We start from the raw sequence: 19,032 nt of genomic DNA, 5'->3' as shown, positions 1-19,032 counted from the left end.
AGAAAATAAGGTCAAATTCAAATAAGAGCAAAACACAGAATATAGTAAATACTTACATTTAAGAGTGAATTCGACTAAGAGCAGTTACACTTATAGTAGGAATGATTTATTTGTTTGTGTATTTATTGTAAAAATAAATACGATCTGCAGTACAAGCAATAGACTAACAGAATAGAATGAATTTCCAAGAAAGTGTTTCCCAATCCAGTCCTGGGGACGCACTAACGGTCCAGGTTTTTGATCCAACCAGCACCTAATAATTTATTTTAAAATCTTCACTGCTTTACATTGCATTTAAGACAGTCAGTCACATGTTCTGGGACCTAAATCAACTGTGGGGATTAATATTGTGCTAAGTGCACCACTAGTGTAAAATTATATTTATTTATTTTTTAACATGAAAAAAGCAAGTCTGTACCTATAATGGATTCCGAGGACTGGATTGGATACAGACGTAGCCGAAACATGTTTGTAAACCTTTTTTTTGCCTCAGTTTTGCTATAAATAATAATATAACTTTGTGGGTTTTTTTTTTTTTTTTGGATGTTGTTTAAACACATATAATTAAACCAGTACATTAAAGGCTTTTAAACGCTTTAAATAATATTATAATGTCATATTTCCGACATGTGAATGTTGATCTTGTCAGTGCATGATGCTGCAGTCGCAGAAATGTGTCTCTTGTCTAAAATGGGTCATGCCGTGGGAAAGGCCTGGTTGTTGTAATCTCATGTGGCGATTTGACAGGACAGCATGCGAGTAACCCATGTGAGAGCGCTCTTCCGCGAACATCACGCCGGTGCATCCTGTCTCAAATTCACGTCGCCCCACCTACCCTTCCTCCGATTTGGTGAATTTCCCCTCCATAGCATAATCAGTGTCGCGGATTGGACGCGTAGGTTGTCAGTCGCGGCTGTCGGGCCGGGCCTAGTGTAAAACATCTCTGGTACAATTTGAAAGTTACACAATGTGAAGAAAGAGTGATTGTCAGAGCAAGGGGTCCAGCTGTTTAAAATGCCAGGATACAAAAGGTTCGTATAATAAATACTGACTTTATCCGGACAGACGACAGCTAGTTTTAGAAATGTTTTATGTAGTACCACCTCTAGTCGGGGTGTAATGTATTTTGCCAGTGTTGTCGTTATGTTTTTTTTTTTACTCAGTGACTACTCTGGTGTCATGACCGGGTATAACGTAGTGGTAAGCGTTTATACTTTTATGAGTGTTTGTAATCTGGTATTGGCGGATACTGCACATCTAGGCTAAAATATGTACTAATTTATTTTTAACAATTTTAATTTGCTGTAGTTCAACATTAATATTATTACTGACGTACACAGTACATTTGATCCTAAAATTCACCAGGGCATTACATTAAAATATATAATAATTTTACTGGGTAATAAAAATCAACAGTGGTCTTGGCAGCCTTTTTATGCCCAGTTCTGGCTGCTTATGTTGTATGTTGAATACCACAGGGTTATATTTGATATGTGTATTATTAGCATACGAAGTTAAGGGTACTAGTATATTAAAGATTTTAAAATAAATTTAGAAATCGATTGTTTATAGTAGTTAAAATATTGCTGAGGGCAGAGATCATCTTTCACAAGAAAAAAAGTATTATTATTCTTTTTTGCTTTGTTATCGTTATTATTAGCCTTGTACAGCGTTGCAGAACATTGATAAAACAACGATGTATTTTAGTTTTGCAACAACAGCAAAATAAATAAATTGACAGGCCTGTACATGATATAACAGTCTTGTCATATTATGTCTTATGATGAGACTCCGTCGCGACCACATAATTGCAACTAACAACTTACTGTACCAAACATCTGAATCTACTAATACCTGGCGTCCATATGAAGAGTAATTAAAACCCAATATCTTAACAGTGATATTATACTTAGTTTTCTCAGGTAAAAAAAAAAAAAAAAAAAAAAAGGAAAAGCTTTGTGTAGAGGAAATTCAACATGAACCAGTGTTCTGGATTAACCACTGTACATCTGTACAGATCAATGGAGACAGTTTAATAGTTAGGAAGATAATAATTTGATTAGGTTGCATTTGGACACTGCTGAAGGTTTTATTATGTTATATAATATTATAGTATAATTCTCATTCAAATGTTAAGAATTATTCTTCACGTGAGAAGATGAAATAATAGGAGATGGTGGGCGAGACCTATAAACAAACATAGTTTTCAGCAAGGAGACTACAGCAGCCTGGTCCAGGAGATGTGTTTGGGGGACACGGAAAGTTTTTTTTTTTTGTTTGTTACTTCACAATGTCTCCTCAGAGATTTGATGTGCTTCTGAGTTTAGCGGGGCCTCATCTGAGAAGGAAACGACTCGACTAAGGGAACCGATTTCTGAGGGGCAAAGAATTCCTATTACGTTAAGGTAAATTGCCAATCTAACTACAGGCACTCGCATGCCTAATGTATAATTGAAAATGCCTTTGGTATTTTGGTGGCCAGATGAGCAGTGTTCAACAGGCCAATGTGGATGAAACCTGAAGAAGACATTTCCGTTGTGCAGGCAGCAGTTTGCCTTCATAATTATTTAATGCTGTCAGATAGCAAGTTGCGGTCTGAGCAGCTTTACTGCTCCCATCTTTTGCATTCTGGGAAGACATGAGTGGCACTCTGCACCCTGAGAACTGGAGAGCTGAGATAAATGTGCAAGAGCTACAGTACCTATAGAAAGTCTACAGTCTTTTTGTTGCCTTATAGCCTGAAATTAAAATGCATTAAAAAAAAAAAAAAATCATTTATGTACACATCCTACCCCACAACTCCAAGTGAAAAAAATATTCTAGAAATTTGTAGAAAATGTATTAAAAATAAGAACTGAAATAGTTTGGTTGGATAAGTGTCCACCCTCCTTGTAATAGCAGTCCTGTATTAGCTCAGGTGTAACCAATCACCTTCAAAATCACACACCAAGTTAAGTGGCCTCCACATGTGTTAAATTGTAGTGATTCACACGATTTCAGGATAAATTCAGCAGTTCCTGTAGGTTCCCTCTGCTGGATAGTGCATTTCAAAGCAAAGACTCAACCATGAGCACTAAGGCACTTTCAAAAGAACACCAGGACAAAGCCACAGATCAGGGGATGGTTATAAAAAAATATCAAAGGTTTTGAATATTCCGTGGAGCATGGTCAAGACGATTATTAAGAAGTGGAAGATGTATGACACCACCAATACCCTACCTAGATCAGGTCATCCCTCCAAATTGGATGACTGAGCAAGAAGGAGACTGATCAGTTAGGCTACCAAGAGGCCAATGGCAAAATTGCAAGAGCTACATTCTTTTATGGCCAAGACTGGTCAAAGTGTGCATGTGACAACAATATCCCCAGCACTCCACAAATCTGGCCTGTATGTTAGGGTGGCAAGAAGAAAGCCATTACTCAAGAAAGCCCAGCTTGAATCCCGTTTGAAGTATGCAAAAAAACACTCAGGAGATAGTGTAGCCAAGTGGCAAAAAGTTTTATGGTCTGACGAAAGTAAAACAGAAATTTTTGGCCTAAATGCAAAGCATTATGTTTGGCGCAAACCCAACACAGCGCTTCACCCAAAGAACACCATCCCTACTGTGAAGCATGGTGGTGGCAGCATCATGTTATGGGGATGTTTCTCATTGGCAGGAACAGGGGCACTTGTCAGGATAAAAGGGAAAATGAATGGAGCAAAGTACAGAGAAGTCTTTGAAGTAAACCTGCTGCCTTCTGCAAGAAAACTGAAACTGTGACGGAAGTTTACATTTCAGCATGACAATGACCCAAAGCACACAGCCAAAGCTACACCTGGAGTGGCTAAGGAAGAAAAAGGTAAATGTCCTTGAGTGGCCCAGTCAGTGTCCTAACCTAAATCCAATCGATAATTTGTGGCATGACTTGGAAGATTGCTGTCCATCAGTGCTCCCCAAGGAACTTGACAGAGCTTGAACAGTTTTGTAAAGACGAATGGTCAAATATTGCCAAATTTAGGTGTGCAAAGTTGATAGAGACCTATCCCAACAGCCACCCAACAGACTCACAGCTGTAATTGCTGCCAAAGGTGCTTCCACCAAGTATTAACTCAGAGGGGTGGAGACTTATCCAGTTATGATCTTTCAGTTTTATATTTTTAATATATCAAATTTTTTCTCAATAAAAACTTGTTTCCCCTTAACAGTGTGGAGTGTGGTGTGTAGATAAGTGGGGGAAAAAAATCCTCATTTAAATGCATGAAACTTTGAGGCACTGACACAACAAAATGTGAAAACAGTTCAAGGGGGTGTAGACTTTCTATAGGCACTGTAAATAGGGTGGGCTCAAACAGTTTTACCTGCAGCGCAGCAGGTACATGGGAAATCCAAGATTTATTTCAGTCTTTCCAGGGGGCTTGTCCATTAGCAAGACCAATATGTTTTGCGAGGTCAGATGGCTACCAAGAGCTGAAGTTAAAGTTATATAGTAAAGCTATAGTTCTAAGTTTTTAATGGCTTGGCAACTATGCGTTTTTGTTAAGTGTAAATCCATGCTATATCCTGTGCTGTATTTTAGAATGGACTCTCTATTTATTTATTTATTTATTTATTTTTAAACATGTCAATTTATTTTTGTACCTTGAGATCTGCCAGTGTTTTTTTTTTAAACATTTAACATGTTAAGTGATTCTTACAGTAGGCCTATGTTTTTAGAGACATTTTTTGTTAACCCTTTTAATTACCCTACCTTCTTTTGTGTCTGGTATGAAGTGATAGGAAGCCAAGGATGTCCAAAAAAAGCCAATTTTTCTCTCCTGCTCACTTCAGAGTATTGCTTTTTTCTCCCTCACGTATTTATCCCTTGGCCTTCTCCACCTCGTCATGCATTCTGTGAATAAAATGGTTGAGAGTTTACTTTTCTAAGTTTAGATTTCCATAAAACAGTGTAATCGGTGGGTGGCGATGTATTACTGGTCTTTGTAATCTGACCTTCCCATGTCATAAAGCCAAGGGTAGCCACGTACTTGCTCAATTAACATTTCATCGAACATTTGTTGCTGCATCTCTACAATTACTAGTATACCGGTACGCTTTTTTAATCGGACAAGTGGAAAATATTTTAAGGAATGGTGTGAATGATTGGTTGAACGTGTGTGAAGTCACAGGTTGAGATCTGGCAACTGGTCCGTTGCGTCTACGATTTGAATGCTAGGTGGTGCGTTCGTAGCAATCGTGTTAATCGTTTGCCCAGTGTGAACCAGCCATTATTAAAAAACATAAGTTAAAAATAAGTTTGTATGTGACAGAATTTTAGTCAGTGATATGAAGTGAAACTTAAGGTTTGGAAATAGGAGACAAAGAAATAATTATAGTAGAACATTTTTTCCTTTAACAAACGGGAATTGCAAATAAAAGCTCTGTATTGGCTTTTCCAGACACAATTTGATTGTGAAATAATGAACCAGTAATGTGACAGCGCTATAATTGAAACACGCTGTTTTTAAACTCAACAGAATCATGTAATTCCCAAAACCATTTTATCTCTTACAACAATAACCCCAGCACTCCACAAATCTGGCCTGTATGTTAGGGCGGCAAGAAGGAAGCCATTACTCAAGAAAGCCCAGCTTGAATCCCGTTTTGAAGTATGCAATAAAACACTCAGGAGATAGTGTAGCCAAGTGGCAAAAAGTTTTATGGTCTGACGAAAGTAAAATGGAAATTTTTGGCTTAAGTGCAGTTTGAGAAGAAACTACTAATGTCATTTCTATTCCTTTTATACTTTGAACAGATATAGATGGGTGCAAGCACAGTTTCTAAAAACCTTAAGGAAACTTCCAGAACCTTTTCTTTTTTTCAAAAAATGATTACTAACTAGATTATCTTCATATGCAACTGAAAGACTACACTCTGTTTTGTTTGAATGGTGGTTAAAAAGAATAAAGAATGAGGGCTTAACTTGGTATTTAATGTGTCATAATGATTGTAACAGTATATTGGCAATAAATAACAACTTATCTCAAAGAGGATTAGTTTCATGGCTTCAGGCAGTGTTAAAATGGGATGTTCCCATGAAGGAGACAGTGAGCCTTCAAAGGCATCCTTTGTAATGCCTAAAGCGTGCTTGAACTTGATCGGTCTGTACTTCAACTGCTATACCTAGATAATGTCCTTAAATGTGCTTTTTTTGTTGTTTTTTAATGGTTATTATTTTATTCTAGGATTTTAATGACCATCTTTAACTGATGCCACCAGGAGAGGAAGACTGGCACGAAGAACTCCTTGACGACCGTAACCATGCCAGATTATTATCCTTTCAGATATGGACTGAACTTGTCAAATAATTCCACAATGAACCCAAATCCATCCATGTCCATTGACAATCTCTTCCCAGCTCTTTTGGAATGCTTTGGGATTATCCTTTGTGGATACATTGCTGGGAGAGCGAATATCATAACATCCTCGCAGGCCAAAGGTTTGGGTAACTTTGTCTCAAAATTTGCACTCCCAGCTTTGCTGTTCAAGAACATGGTACTACTTGACTTTGCCAATGTTGTCTGGTCTTTCCTTTGGAGTATTCTCATTGCCAAAGTTGCTGTGTTCATTATTGTCTGTGCTTTGACACTGTTGGTTGCAAGTCCTGAGAGCAGATTCGGCAAAGCAGGACTCTACTCCATTTTTGCTACCCAAAGCAATGACTTTGCTTTGGGATACCCTATTGGTAAGAAAGTTCCCTTTTTGTTACATACATAAAACAATAAATAATGTTATTACACAATCTGCCTATTTATACCCATATTTTGCTGATGTGTTCCAAAGTACAGACTAATAAACAGTAGTTTATTAGGATATGTGTCGTAACACAGTGCTAGGGTTTAGAGCCACCATGGGATATTTGTTTCGCTTTATTAAAGTATTACATACAGTATAATGGCTTTTATTACGTTTTGTAAATGAACGAATATCTTAATACTTGTCTGAATTTCAAACAAATATCCAAACGTGAAAATATCATGTTCGTTACAGCACTAACATTCTATGGCAACCTGTGACCAATATACTGAGTAAGATTATTTCCTATCTGAACTGTCAAGAATTATGTAGCAACTGTTCACAGCATGCAGTGAACCCTTTTGAGATTTAATTCTGTAGGTTAAAACATTATATGCTTAGTTTTAAACTGTTTTATTTAAATTATTAGAATTGTATATTGTTAAAACATTTCATGAAATAATACAGTATTTGTTGTAATTCTCAACTGAGTGAATTGTACAGTATAGTTTTTTTTAATTTTTTGTGATGGACTAAATCGTAATTGTTTAGGAGGAAATATAAAGGGTTTCACAACATATATTGACCCTATACAACCCCGAACTGTGGAAAATGTAAGGCTTTACCAAAACGATTCCAATTGGTGTTATGACGTTCTTATTTTTCCGTGCGGATGGAGTCAATATTAAATCCTGAATGTGCTAAAGATGAATTTGACACATTGTGAAAATCATGCAGTGGTATAAATTTTAGTCTGAGAGGAATCACTGGTGTCACATGGCAGTTTTACTTGGTATTTTTAGTAAATACTGGCATTGATTGTGTAAACACAGCTGAAAAAACATTAACTGGTATAACATCTGTCCTGCTGCTGAAATGCTTTAAACTGGTTACAAAACACTACACTACAAAAAACCTTTGTTTATATTGCAGATAATGTATAACTGAAGGGTTGACAACCACCTATATGTGGTTATCCCAGGTTTACCCCTAAAAATAAGTGGTTTATCCATACAGTGTACTGTAGGTGGATTCCTTTCTATTGTAAACACAGTAACAGTCCAGCTCTTGCTTATCCCAGTGGGTTATAGGTTGATCAAATCTACTCGTAAACCAACGTTTCGGCTTGTGCCTTTGTCAGAATAATACACTGTAATTGGTTAATAAGAGGCCACAATGAAGCATAGAATGACAGCATTAAACCTTTTATTAAGGTTTAAATATGAAGCTTTACATAGTCCTGTTTTGTATTGAAATACTAAAAACCTGATTTTAAGGTACCAGCCAATAACAGTGGAATTGATACATCAGTTTTTGGTTTCTTTATTATACAAGCCAAGATATTGGAATCACAGCTGCATTCTACAATTCTCTCATTTAACATACAGAAGTTTGGTGGCAGTAAACACAATGTGAGAAGGTACGAAAAAAAGAATGATTGTCATTTCAAAATGTGTACACATGTGGAATACTAGTTCATACAGTCAGTTAATGCAGTATTTGTGTTCCCCAAAAAATACCTAATTAACTTTTATTTTCATTTGTTTTTCAGTTGAAGCTCTGTATAAAAACACATATCCAGATTACCTTCAATACATTTACCTGGTGGCTCCAGTGTCTCTCATGATCCTAAACCCAATTGGGTTTGGGTTCTGCGAGGTCCAGAAGTGGAAAGTAAACAAAAACCCCCAGCAGAACAAAGTGAAAATAGTCGGGGTGGTGTTACTTCAAGTTCTCAAAAACCCCATTGTTTTCATGGTCATCATTGGCATTGCTTCTCACTTCATCCTCGGCCAGAAGATCCCAGCGGTTATGGAGCAGTTTCTGGATGGTCTGGCTAACTCCTTTGGTGGATCTGCCTTGTTCTACCTCGGCCTTACGATGGTTGGACAACTCCGGAAACTCACAAAATCCACATTTGTGGCACTTATCCTCCTCATCACAGCTAAGTTGTAAGTACACTGGTTTTAAGTATTATTGTGTCAACAGTCGGCAACAGAAAACTGGTCTATATGGCTGCACAGTCTAAGAACAATCAATTTTGTACAGGACCATGTTTCTGTCTTCATAGAGACAATAGCCATTTATATAAATGTTACATATTGGTTACACTTAAATTAAGTTTAATAGCAGCACATTTAATTTAAAGTACCAAAACATTTTTAAACAATCTATGAAGCCGATGGTTAAAACGGAAGGCTTTTTGTCCATTTTACTACGTTATTTCTGGAGAGCTTTTTTTTTTTTTTTTTTTTTTTTTTAATAACTGCTGTATTACAGCAATCAAATGAACAAATTAAAGCTTGCTGGGAATACCAGAGTTTCACTTCAGTTTTTTTAAGCTTAGTTCAAGTAATCGAAACTATTACTTATAATTTCAGACTGACCGTTCCATTTTTTTAATTTTTTTATTATTGTTTTCACCTAACTGAAACCTGTGCTTGTCTTAAATGTCTTAAACTGTGTATGTGTCTTTCTTCACAGGCTGGTGATGCCACTAATCTGCAGAGAAATGGTTGAATTGCTGGACGGGAACAGCAGTTTAGTGAACCGCACTAGCCTTTCTAATTACGCATTTCTCTATGGAGTCTTCCCCACTGCACCCAGTGTAGCAATATATGCAAGCCAGTACAATATGGAATTGGAAGTCGTAAGTGCTTCTTAACAGTACTAATAGTAAGATAATATGACCTTATCTGTATCAACTTGTGCAGGATTTTCACAGCATGTGATATATAAATATAACAGAAGACATTATTAAATGTTGAACGAAGACTTTACATACATTAGAATCCAGTATGAAAAGACAATTATTTTTTACTAATCTACATACTTGTGTTGTAGGTTACCTCAGGAATGGTAATAGGCACATTTGTTTCTGCTCCAATTATGTACGCCTCCGCTTGGTTATTGACTATTCCATGGATGGATCCAAAGCCATTAGTATCTGCTCTCCAGAATGTCAGTTTTGACATAAGCATCATCAGTTTAGTTGCTTTGGTAAGTATTTTCAACAGACTTGTTTTGAACTGTGTTTTACTTCTGAACTGCAACTAGCTAGTGCAGTTCCCAAGGGGCAATTAACTTATCTAATTTGTAGGTGTTTTGTAATGTGACTTTGCTTCTAGTCTTCTAAACATTAGATGACATGACTGACAGCCTCATAAGAATATAATATTGTTGAGAATTCTGATACTGTTGGATTACACAAAAGCTGTGCATTTTGAGATTAACTTTTCTTATCTCCTGTGACTTCAGCCCAAAGTGGAAATTAAATTTACCAAAATGAACACACCCATCATTTTCAGGGCTTCACTGTTTATTGTTAGTGTTGCTCTCATCCAAATATATTGGTATTCTTTGGCTCTTGAGGGTGTCAGTCTAGGTTGGTCAGCAGTAACCTATCCTTTTTGTCACTGCCGGATACCAATTCAAAACCACTTACAGGTTTAAATGCATTTCATCCTTGTTACTGAACCGTGAATTCAGAACTGAGCTCTTAGATCCCAAGCACCTGATTTTACAATGCTGGAATTTGATAATCCAGATCAGTATACAGTGTAACTAATGTAGGTCACAATGACCTATTTTTTTCATGAAACTGATACCTGGTTATCTATGGAACACTTTATCTAGAATTTAGAATTCAATTTGTTTTGCAAGCTCTTTCTCTTTTCATTATTAAATGTTAAAAACAGAATTGTAATGCCATACTTCGGTAACAAAAAGACTCTTTATCCTGCAGATTTGGTCTGTGACCGTCATGTTTCTGAGCAAGAAGTTTAAGAGGCTTCCACATTTGTTTACTACAAACCTGTTTCTAGCACAGGTCAGTATGACTTTTTTTTGTGTTAAATATCAGTATTTTCTTAACCCATTCTAATGCCTGACCTGGAAACTGGTAGGAACCAGGACTTATGTTATGGTGCATCTCCTCTTTCTAAGTACTCTGTACAAATCCTGGGTACATACACAGATATCCTGATTTTTACATTTATTTTTTTTCCAGTTTCTTACCTGTCTGGGAATGATTTTGTGGAAGTTTGTCATTAAACAAAACAACCTTATTGGTCAGGTTCTGACTTTCATTATACTCTACAGCTCACTTTACAGTACTTACCTATGGACAGGTATGTTACGTTTATTTTTATAAATCATAACCAAATGTACATGTTGTTTATTTAAATGTAACAATATTCAAGCTAAGCATTTTTATTTTTTATAACGTAGTTCAACCTTAGGTTAACAGGCTATATTGACGCTTGTTAAAAATGTTGTATGAATGTCTCCAGCGACCAGATGAAATGCATTTTGACTCTCGGGCACAATATTTTACTTTGTTTCATATAACTGACACCTGATTGAAGGATATATCTTGGGAATTGTTTGGGTGAATTTGGTTAAAAATTGCATGGACATTATGATTTGGGTTTCTGTTTTTCGGGTTTTATTAATTGTATTTTTTGGTGCTTATTTTTAGCTTTAGTTTTATGTAATTCTTTTTTTTAGGGGCTTTCGTTTTTGATATACTGTATGAAATTAGTGTTTTCGGTTACTTTCCAAAATGCTTGAGTTTTTTTTTTTTTCTGTCAAAATATGTATAGTAGTAGCCGATAGTACTAGCACACTTAAGTTGTACCTTCTTTCCTTTTCTGTCTTCCACAATGAAATCCCTATGGTCACAGGCACATTCTTCTGGGGTTTTTGTATGTAGGCATTTTTGTACATTTTGCCACAATACTGTTTTAAGTCCTACGTATCTTAACTGTAATACAGCTTTAAATCCCACTAACAAGCCTCCATTCCTGATTGTAATCTTGTTTTAAATCATGCAAGCGGAGTCTCCAATAGAAACGTAGGAATGTGCTGTCACTTAGTAGTTGGGGCGGGTTAAAAGTATTCAGAACAATAGATGCAAGTCAAGAAGGCGGGACATTTGCCCAGCAGCACTGGGAAATGTATTTAATATTATTTTTGTAGTAGGTTTAATTTTTTGCAGTTTTTCCGGTGTTTATTGGCTATCCACCAATTTCATTTTATTTTGTATTGGGGGTGTTTTATCGGTTTTTATAGGTTAAAACCGAAAATCAGAAGCCCCAATTATGATGAATACTATTCTAAAAGCAGGTTAGCAGGTTTTTATTCCAACTGAGCTCACAATTACTTAACTAGACCCTTAATTGAATTGATAATTTGCTTAATTAGACCTTTTTTACCTGTTTTCAACTCTTAAACCGATACAGGTTTTAAGTTGGCATTAACATTTTATAAGTAACTTGAACTCTGCAACTTTTTAGGAGCTGAGAACATTTATAAAAGATCTAATTAAGCAAATTATTAGTTCAATTAAGGGTCTAGTTAAGTAACTGAGAGCTCAGTTGGAATGAAAACCAGCAGACACAGTGAGGCCCCAGGACCAGGGTTGAAAACTGCTGCTCTAGATGATATTGTGAGAATGCCCACAGTCCTTCAAAAAACATGTTTTCATGTATGATTTTTCTTTTCCAATTTCATATAGGACTTTGAATTGTATTTGTCTAGCTTGCAGTAAATGTTCAGTTCTTGCATCACCATTTTCTTACTGTTTCTGCACTCACTGATATGTGGCATGGTTTTTTGTTAAGTCATCAGTAAGCCTTCATTAGTAGTACCTTTGAGACTGATTGTCCATTTACAATAAGAAACAGTGTTTGCTTTTAAAATGCCTTTAGAAAATATTTTAAGATAAGAATTTCATTATCACATGGAATTATTCCTCTTTATAGGCCTTATAGCACTTTCTTTACTGCTGTTGAAAAAGGATGATGAACCAAAGCTTCGAGCTGACATTTTTATAATTGCAGGATGGGGGTAAGTGAAGTGTGCTTGACCCCACTGATTATTTTTAAGACACAGCTTGAACTGTTATATTCATTTGCTTGGCCTCTTCATCTCAACAGAATTCCAATATTTGTTGTGGGAATCCTTTTGATGGCTGGACAGAAGGTGGTTGACCCCATTGATTCAGCTTTCTTTTATGGAAACGATCAGGTAAGAGACTCAAAGCAGTGTTTTTTTAAAGATGTTGAAAACTAAGTTGTAAAAATGTTACCAGCTTAACAGTCTGCTGTTGAGTGTTCTCCATCAGTTTAAGTGTTAATATTTTATATAAATACTTTTCGGAGTAGCAGCAGTAAAATATTGCAGAAGGGGCGCACTAAGGATATTTATTATTTATTTTGCAACATAGATGCTGCCAGTATGTAAGTTTACCTAATCTACGACTACATTATGCTACTATAAGCACATTAAAACTACATTCTAACAAATATTTGTCTAAATTTAAGGGTCTTTCCCTACAGTTGATTGGCAACTAAAAGGATTTAGTTAAATAAAAATGTTTGTGGTTGATCACACTTATTTTCAATGTCATATGTTTTACTATATTATACTGTATATATTTCAGAGCTGCAGTTTAAGCCTGATATAACAACTTTTGCATAGACTGTTGACCTATTCAGACTATGAAATTATCTCAGCCAAAGTCCTTATGTAAATCAAAAGTTTAAAATGTGATTACTGTGTGTGAAAACAGGTATGTTCCTGTCATTTAAAATAAGTCTCTGTATGACACATTGTATTTGAAGCATACAGAGTCTAACTTTTGAGTTTTTGTAATAGATTATCAGCACTTCAGTGGTCCTTTCATGCAGTATATTGGTGGCTGGTGTATCACTCATGGGTCTCGGTCGCAGCAGGAGAGATGCAAACTACCAGCTACTGGATCCGACATCATCCTCGGGCACGTCCGAGGACCTGAGGCCTCAGAACAACCAAGAAACGCAGACTCTGTCCGATCTGCTGTCACCAGATGCAGAAGTGATTAGTAATAGAGGTACATTCTTAATTCTCCTTTTTCTTATAGGCTCAATAAACCTTGGTTGGACATTAGAGGAACAGCAACAAATTGATAAATTGGAATCATAGTGATCTTTAACCCTCCATCGGTGACAAGGGGTGCAAATGCACCCCAGAGTGTTTTAAAATTAACATATCTCTTTTTGAAGGTCTTCACATATATCCTTACATGTGACTTAAACGTTAATCCATTACCTTTATTTTGATACCAGTCACATGAAACGGGAGTAATCCTTCAACTACATTTGTGGGATACATTTGCTCCCCTTTCTGCCTTCTGAAACTTACAAAAAATATAAATATTTCACATACCACAATCACAGCCTGTGCCTTCTGGCAGAATAGGTTGTTGACAGTTGTGAGGGAGAGGTAAGTGGTGTATGACTTCTAAAATTATTGTTAGGAAGAATTTTTTTTATTTATTTCTTTGACAGACTGAAGCTGCTTTTTTATGCACAATGAGACCTCATATTGAAGCACCGATATGTTGATATATACACTAGATGTTGTGTATTGAGTTTCCAAGCACAATATAAAATGTATGTTATATTTGTGTTTAGCATTTTAAAAGCATTTACTGTTGATGGCACTTTTGTTTATACTAGTACATTATATATATATATATATATATATATATATATATATATATATATATATATATATATATATTTAACAAAATGCTTATCACTGCTAAACAATTTATATTTAATAATTGTTTCATTAATATAAAACTATTTTGTGTCATGTTTTTTTGCTTTAAATTAGATTATAAATTAACTGCTTGTATATATGTGGGTATAACTGGGTTGATAAACGTTGATCATTGTACTACCTTGAGGCTAGGTTTGAAATGTAAATTTTGCTAAGATTATAATGTCTTGTTTAAAGAATCCCTCATATCTTAACAGAATTCTATGAATTGAAAAGAAGTTGTAAACTAATCCCAGTGTTTTCTGTGCCAGGTTGCTGTGCCTGTGAGAGCGTAAACAGTGAGGTGAGCTGCTCTGCACAGCCCATGCCCAACATGATTGTTGATGCCCATGCAAATGAGACACCAGCTGTACAAACAGGTAACACAGACGTGAAGATTATTATAATCTCAGACCACTCTACTGTTTGGATTGGAGATAGGCAAGCAGCAGGCCGGAGTAGCTAAACAGAGGACATTTCACTCAGTCACTCAGAAAAGGGCAATGAAGTATAAACGTAACTTGTGAATAACCTGTGTTTTCTCTGCTTGGTTTGAGCAGCCGAGTGTGTCAGTCACTGTGAGTCTCAGATCTGCATGCTGTCACAGGAAGAGCAGCTGCTGCACACCACCGACAGACAGCTGGCCAGACACGTGCTGCTCTGCCTCCTCCTAATTGTGGGCCTGTTCGCTGTGAGTTGGTGCTGTTTAGCAATAAAGTCATTACTGCAGTTTTAACTCGCACCCTCTGTTTTTATTTTGCAGTGTGCAGAATGTGCACCTCATGTAGAACCCATATCTTGAGTTACACCCTTGCAAGTCGCGCACCCCTTGTATACCTTGTACTTAACTTCAATGAGCAATAATAGAACAACTGACCTCCATAGAAAACAGTGTATGCTTATTGTATAATACTCTGTCAGGAACTCCATAGAATACTATTACGCACAACTTCAGTATAACACACAAAGATTCTCCAAAAATCTATAAAAGGGTGCGTGAAATATTGTTCTGTGTTATATTGCCAGCAAGTTTGCATTCATGTATTTAGTGATGGATTTTCTTAAACTCGGTCACTGTATTTGTGCTTTACCTTTTACAGGTCATTTTGCTGAATGATCTTTGTGTTTCAGAACCTATCTAGCTGCCTGTGGTGGCTCTTTAATCAAGAACCAGGACGACTTTATGTGGAGCTTCAGTTCTTCTGTGTCATCTTTAATTATGCTCAGGTAGCAACTCTTTTATCATTATCTAGCTCTGCAGAACCATTGCTGCTGTATTTTACATTTGTGTTAAACATATGCTTCTGTATTCTCTTTATCCAGGGCTTTATTTCCTTTGGTATTTTTGGGCTGGATAAACATTTGATCATTGTTCCATTCAAAAAGAGGTAAGAAATGACTGCAGTGCCCTGCCATAAAAGTGTTACTAAAGAAAAGTAAACCATTATTGGGTCAAAGCATAATTATTAATGTCTTTTCTTCATCATGACATACCAGTGAGTTCCCTACTTAACCATTGAAAAAGAATGATTCGTTTGAACAAGTCATTCCAGTTCCTTATTACCTGCCATATCTTATCGGCAGGAGTCTGTCGTTTCTGTAACAGCGCATCATCAGAGGAAGCAGATTTATAGGCAGATAGACATTATGATGTATCACTTGCGACGCTTATCTAGTCCTTATTGGAACAATTTACCAAAAGAAACTAAGTCAAGTAGACAAACATTTTGGCTAGTGTGGACGTTCTTATAGTTTAACTTTTTTGAGCGTTTTAAAACATTTTACCATGACAGTCAGAAAGACCAATGATATGTTTAAAATGTAATTTATGTATTTATTTTTTTGGTTGCAAGACTTGCACACTTGTGGAGAGGCAGAGACAAGGTAGAAGAGCCTGAGTCTGCAGTGCCTGAGGAGATCATAATGACCTGCAGACAGTTTGTCAGCTACCACAAAGATCAGTGTGTCAAGGATATCGTGCAGGAGAGAAGGTACCTCACTAATCCTCTGTGATCAATCATCAGTTTTATTTTTACAACTTGGTGGTCTGAAAAAAAAAAAAAAAACTATTTTTTACTTTCACTTATGTCTAAAAAAACTAATGATAAACGGGTACTAGTTTGTAATTATACAATCCATTTTAAACCAGAAATATGTTGTTATTTCTGTTTTTACTGCATGGTTATGTTTTCTCCACAAAAGGATAACAATTCAAAATAATTGATTGCTACAGTAAGCTGTAAAAATACAGAATCCTGCTCAGACATTAACTTGCAAAGTGCTGCTTGTTGTTTTGTTTTGTGTTGTGTTGTGTGTGCTAAGCTGGACACTAATTGTCTTTCCATTCAGAGAATGTTTCTGCCACTGTTACAGGGTACATCTTTATTACTTACTTATTTGGAGTTTACATATTTAGAGTTTAGTTTATTTACGTTGAAAAATTTTAATTTCATAAAATTGTTTACTAGAATTCATGATCATATAAAGAAGTATTAATTATATATATATATTATATATATATAATTATATATATATATATATATATATATATATATATATATATATTATATATATATTTTTATTTTATGTTTTTTTCTGGAATATATATATACACTGCCATGTAAATTTACTTGCAGAGCGTTGAGCTTTGTATGGCTATTACATTTCAGAGGAAACCCAAGTTCTGGAACTTCCTTCCTTCGCATTGTGTGATGACTTGCTACTAAATACAACTGTAAGGTGAAACATTATGAATCCCTGAAGTGAAAGAGAATTACTGTTTTTGAAGCCTGCTTAATCTTACGCTTCTCTCAGCAACTCTTCTTACTTTTTTGACTGTCCTCCCTACCTCTGTTCTTCCTGGCTTTCTCTCTCTTCCTCTCTCTCTCTTCTGTCTAACAGTGCAGGTGACAGTTTAACAGGCCAAGTGGGTGAATCATTCCTTTGATACACAGGTGTGGCATAAAGACCGCTGCTGGCATATTCTGTGGCTGTGATCTAGTGGACTGGCTGATCCGTGTTGGTCTGGCGCATGATCGTGGAGAGGGTGTGGAGTATGGGGAGCAGCTGTTGCAAGGAGGTGTTCTGCAGCACCTTACTGGGGAATATGAATTTCGTGATGAGAGCTTGTACTATCGCTTCATAAAGCAGAGGAGCCGAATGTGATTGTAGTACTGTAGCACTATGAGAGCATGGGGTCTCTGCTCAAAACCATCATTGCATTTTTTCTTTTAGAAAGAGAACCATATTTGGATCAGCATAGACTAACCTCTGATCTATTTATTGCCTAACTTGTGTTAATCCATCTTTCTGAAGCAAAATATGAGAGTCAAGATAAATAAAAATGCAGTCCATAGGCTTAATGTTTTGTTAACGAACTAGTTGTAAACCATGCAGAATCACTGAATTTGAGAATTGGTTTAATTTTTAAACTAAATGTGTTACATTACTACAGGGCAGCATTCATATAAAGAGGGACTGTAAAATATTATAGCAATGCCAAAAGTCTAAATGTGAAGCATAAATCTGTCATGTTTCATTTGAAAAGCACTTGCATGTTCATTTACATTATTCCCAGTATGGTGGAATCTTAAACTAATACTTCCCTTGTGAATGTTTAAATTATAAGTACTTATAGATTTTTACTTGTAACAAATTTGCAGATGTTATCAATATGTTAAATACTTGTACACTTTTGTCAGGTTGCATGATGTGGTGCGACTATTAATATACCGCATTGAACTTGAAACTGTATGTTGCTTTTGGCCAAGATGTTATACTGGTTCAAAACTTAGATTAAGCATGTGCTACGTTAAGATGTTTCGTGCTTGTGCAGTGTCTTAATAAGACACTGGTGTCTCTACCAGATTAGAGGGAATGTGAACAAACTTGATATAGTCATACTCAAGCAAGGTTTGAGTTCCAAGCTTGTCCTTTATACTTTAATAGCTCAGTTTTAAATAATAGTTGTGGACAATAAGTCACACTTCAGAGATACATATTTGCTACTGCATGCTATTTATTGACGATTGTTCTGCCCTGAAAATTAGCTACAAAGATAGTCCCCTGCAATTAGAATTTGCATTTTTGGAAGAACTGGATGTCACAAAACTTTCTGCATCTTACCTGTGACAAGGCAGAGGTTATGTTGCTAGGCACTGCCCACCAGTTACGTAAAACCAATGCTGTAAACTTGTCAGTTGATGGTACTATGCTTGAGTTTAGATCCAAAATGACAAAACTTGGGAGTTATTTTTGATCCTGGATTAACTTTTGAACCTCATGTGCAGAATACTGTGAAGGCATTATTTTTCCACCTTAGAAACATCGCTAGGGTGCGGCCTATGCTTTCTGCTTTTGTAGGTGAAAAGCTAGTTCATGCATTTGTTTTTTCAAGGATTGATTACACTAGGTAACACAATTTTTGTTTCTGGGTAGTAAGTGTTTTTTCCTAATTGCTTATGCCTCAAAAGTATAGAAAATGGCTATTATTCCCCACAAACTTTGCTTTTGTGACCAGGACAGTGATATTTTGAAATATCACTATTTCCAATGAGAAAACGGGTGCTTTTGTGTCTTTTCGTTCTCAGAAAAAAACAACATATGAATCCAAATTAACATGTATTTATACTAAAGTAATACAAAAATGACTACAAAAGATTTAGAAGTGAGTAGTTTTTCGAGATTTACGATT

The 19,032-nt window shown here is 36.0% G+C and overlaps 1 protein-coding gene across 5 annotated transcripts; it reads left to right on the top strand.

Moving 5' to 3' along the window:
- The first annotated feature begins 908 nt into the window (after positions 1 to 908).
- LOC121323494 (integral membrane protein GPR155-like) lies at positions 909 to 18,788 on the top strand. 5 transcript variants are annotated; one of them, XM_041264581.1, is made up of 18 exons: positions 909 to 1,031; positions 1,164 to 1,200; positions 2,303 to 2,405; positions 6,203 to 6,702; positions 8,305 to 8,704; positions 9,237 to 9,402; positions 9,597 to 9,752; positions 10,498 to 10,581; positions 10,762 to 10,882; positions 12,518 to 12,602; positions 12,692 to 12,782; positions 13,413 to 13,626; positions 14,612 to 14,719; positions 14,900 to 15,030; positions 15,471 to 15,566; positions 15,663 to 15,727; positions 16,193 to 16,330; positions 17,294 to 18,788. In XM_041264581.1, the coding sequence occupies exons 4-18, from the start codon at positions 6,279 to 6,281 to the stop codon at positions 17,502 to 17,504; spliced, it is 2,490 nt and encodes an 829-aa protein (XP_041120515.1). In that variant the 5' UTR covers positions 909 to 1,031; positions 1,164 to 1,200; positions 2,303 to 2,405; positions 6,203 to 6,278; the 3' UTR covers positions 17,505 to 18,788. The 5 variants fall into 5 exon arrangements, with proteins under 5 accessions (XP_041120515.1, XP_041120516.1, XP_041120514.1 ...); XM_041264582.1 differs by lacking the exon at positions 1,164 to 1,200 and having other exon boundaries at positions 2,328 to 2,405; XM_041264580.1 differs by lacking the exon at positions 1,164 to 1,200.
- The last annotated feature ends 244 nt before the right edge of the window (positions 18,789 to 19,032 follow it).

Source organism: Polyodon spathula, chromosome 11 (genome assembly GCF_017654505.1).
Source record: "Polyodon spathula isolate WHYD16114869_AA chromosome 11, ASM1765450v1, whole genome shotgun sequence".
NCBI classification, from domain to species: domain Eukaryota; kingdom Metazoa; phylum Chordata; class Actinopteri; order Acipenseriformes; family Polyodontidae; genus Polyodon; species Polyodon spathula.
Note: the sequence above shows the minus strand (reverse complement) of the source record. Positions and strands in the feature narration are given on the sequence as shown.

Excerpts from the sequence above, each read along its gene's own strand:
- LOC121323494 (XM_041264583.1), top strand. The coding sequence starts at position 6,279 with ATGCCAGATTATTATCCTTTCAGATATGGACTGAACTTGTCAAATAAT. Across the intron at positions 10,883-12,517 it reads CAGTACTTACCTATGGACAG|GCCTTATAGCACTTTCTTTA; the intron begins GTATGTTACGTT and ends TCCTCTTTATAG. Across the intron at positions 14,720-14,899 it reads GACACCAGCTGTACAAACAG|CCGAGTGTGTCAGTCACTGT; the intron begins GTAACACAGACG and ends TGGTTTGAGCAG.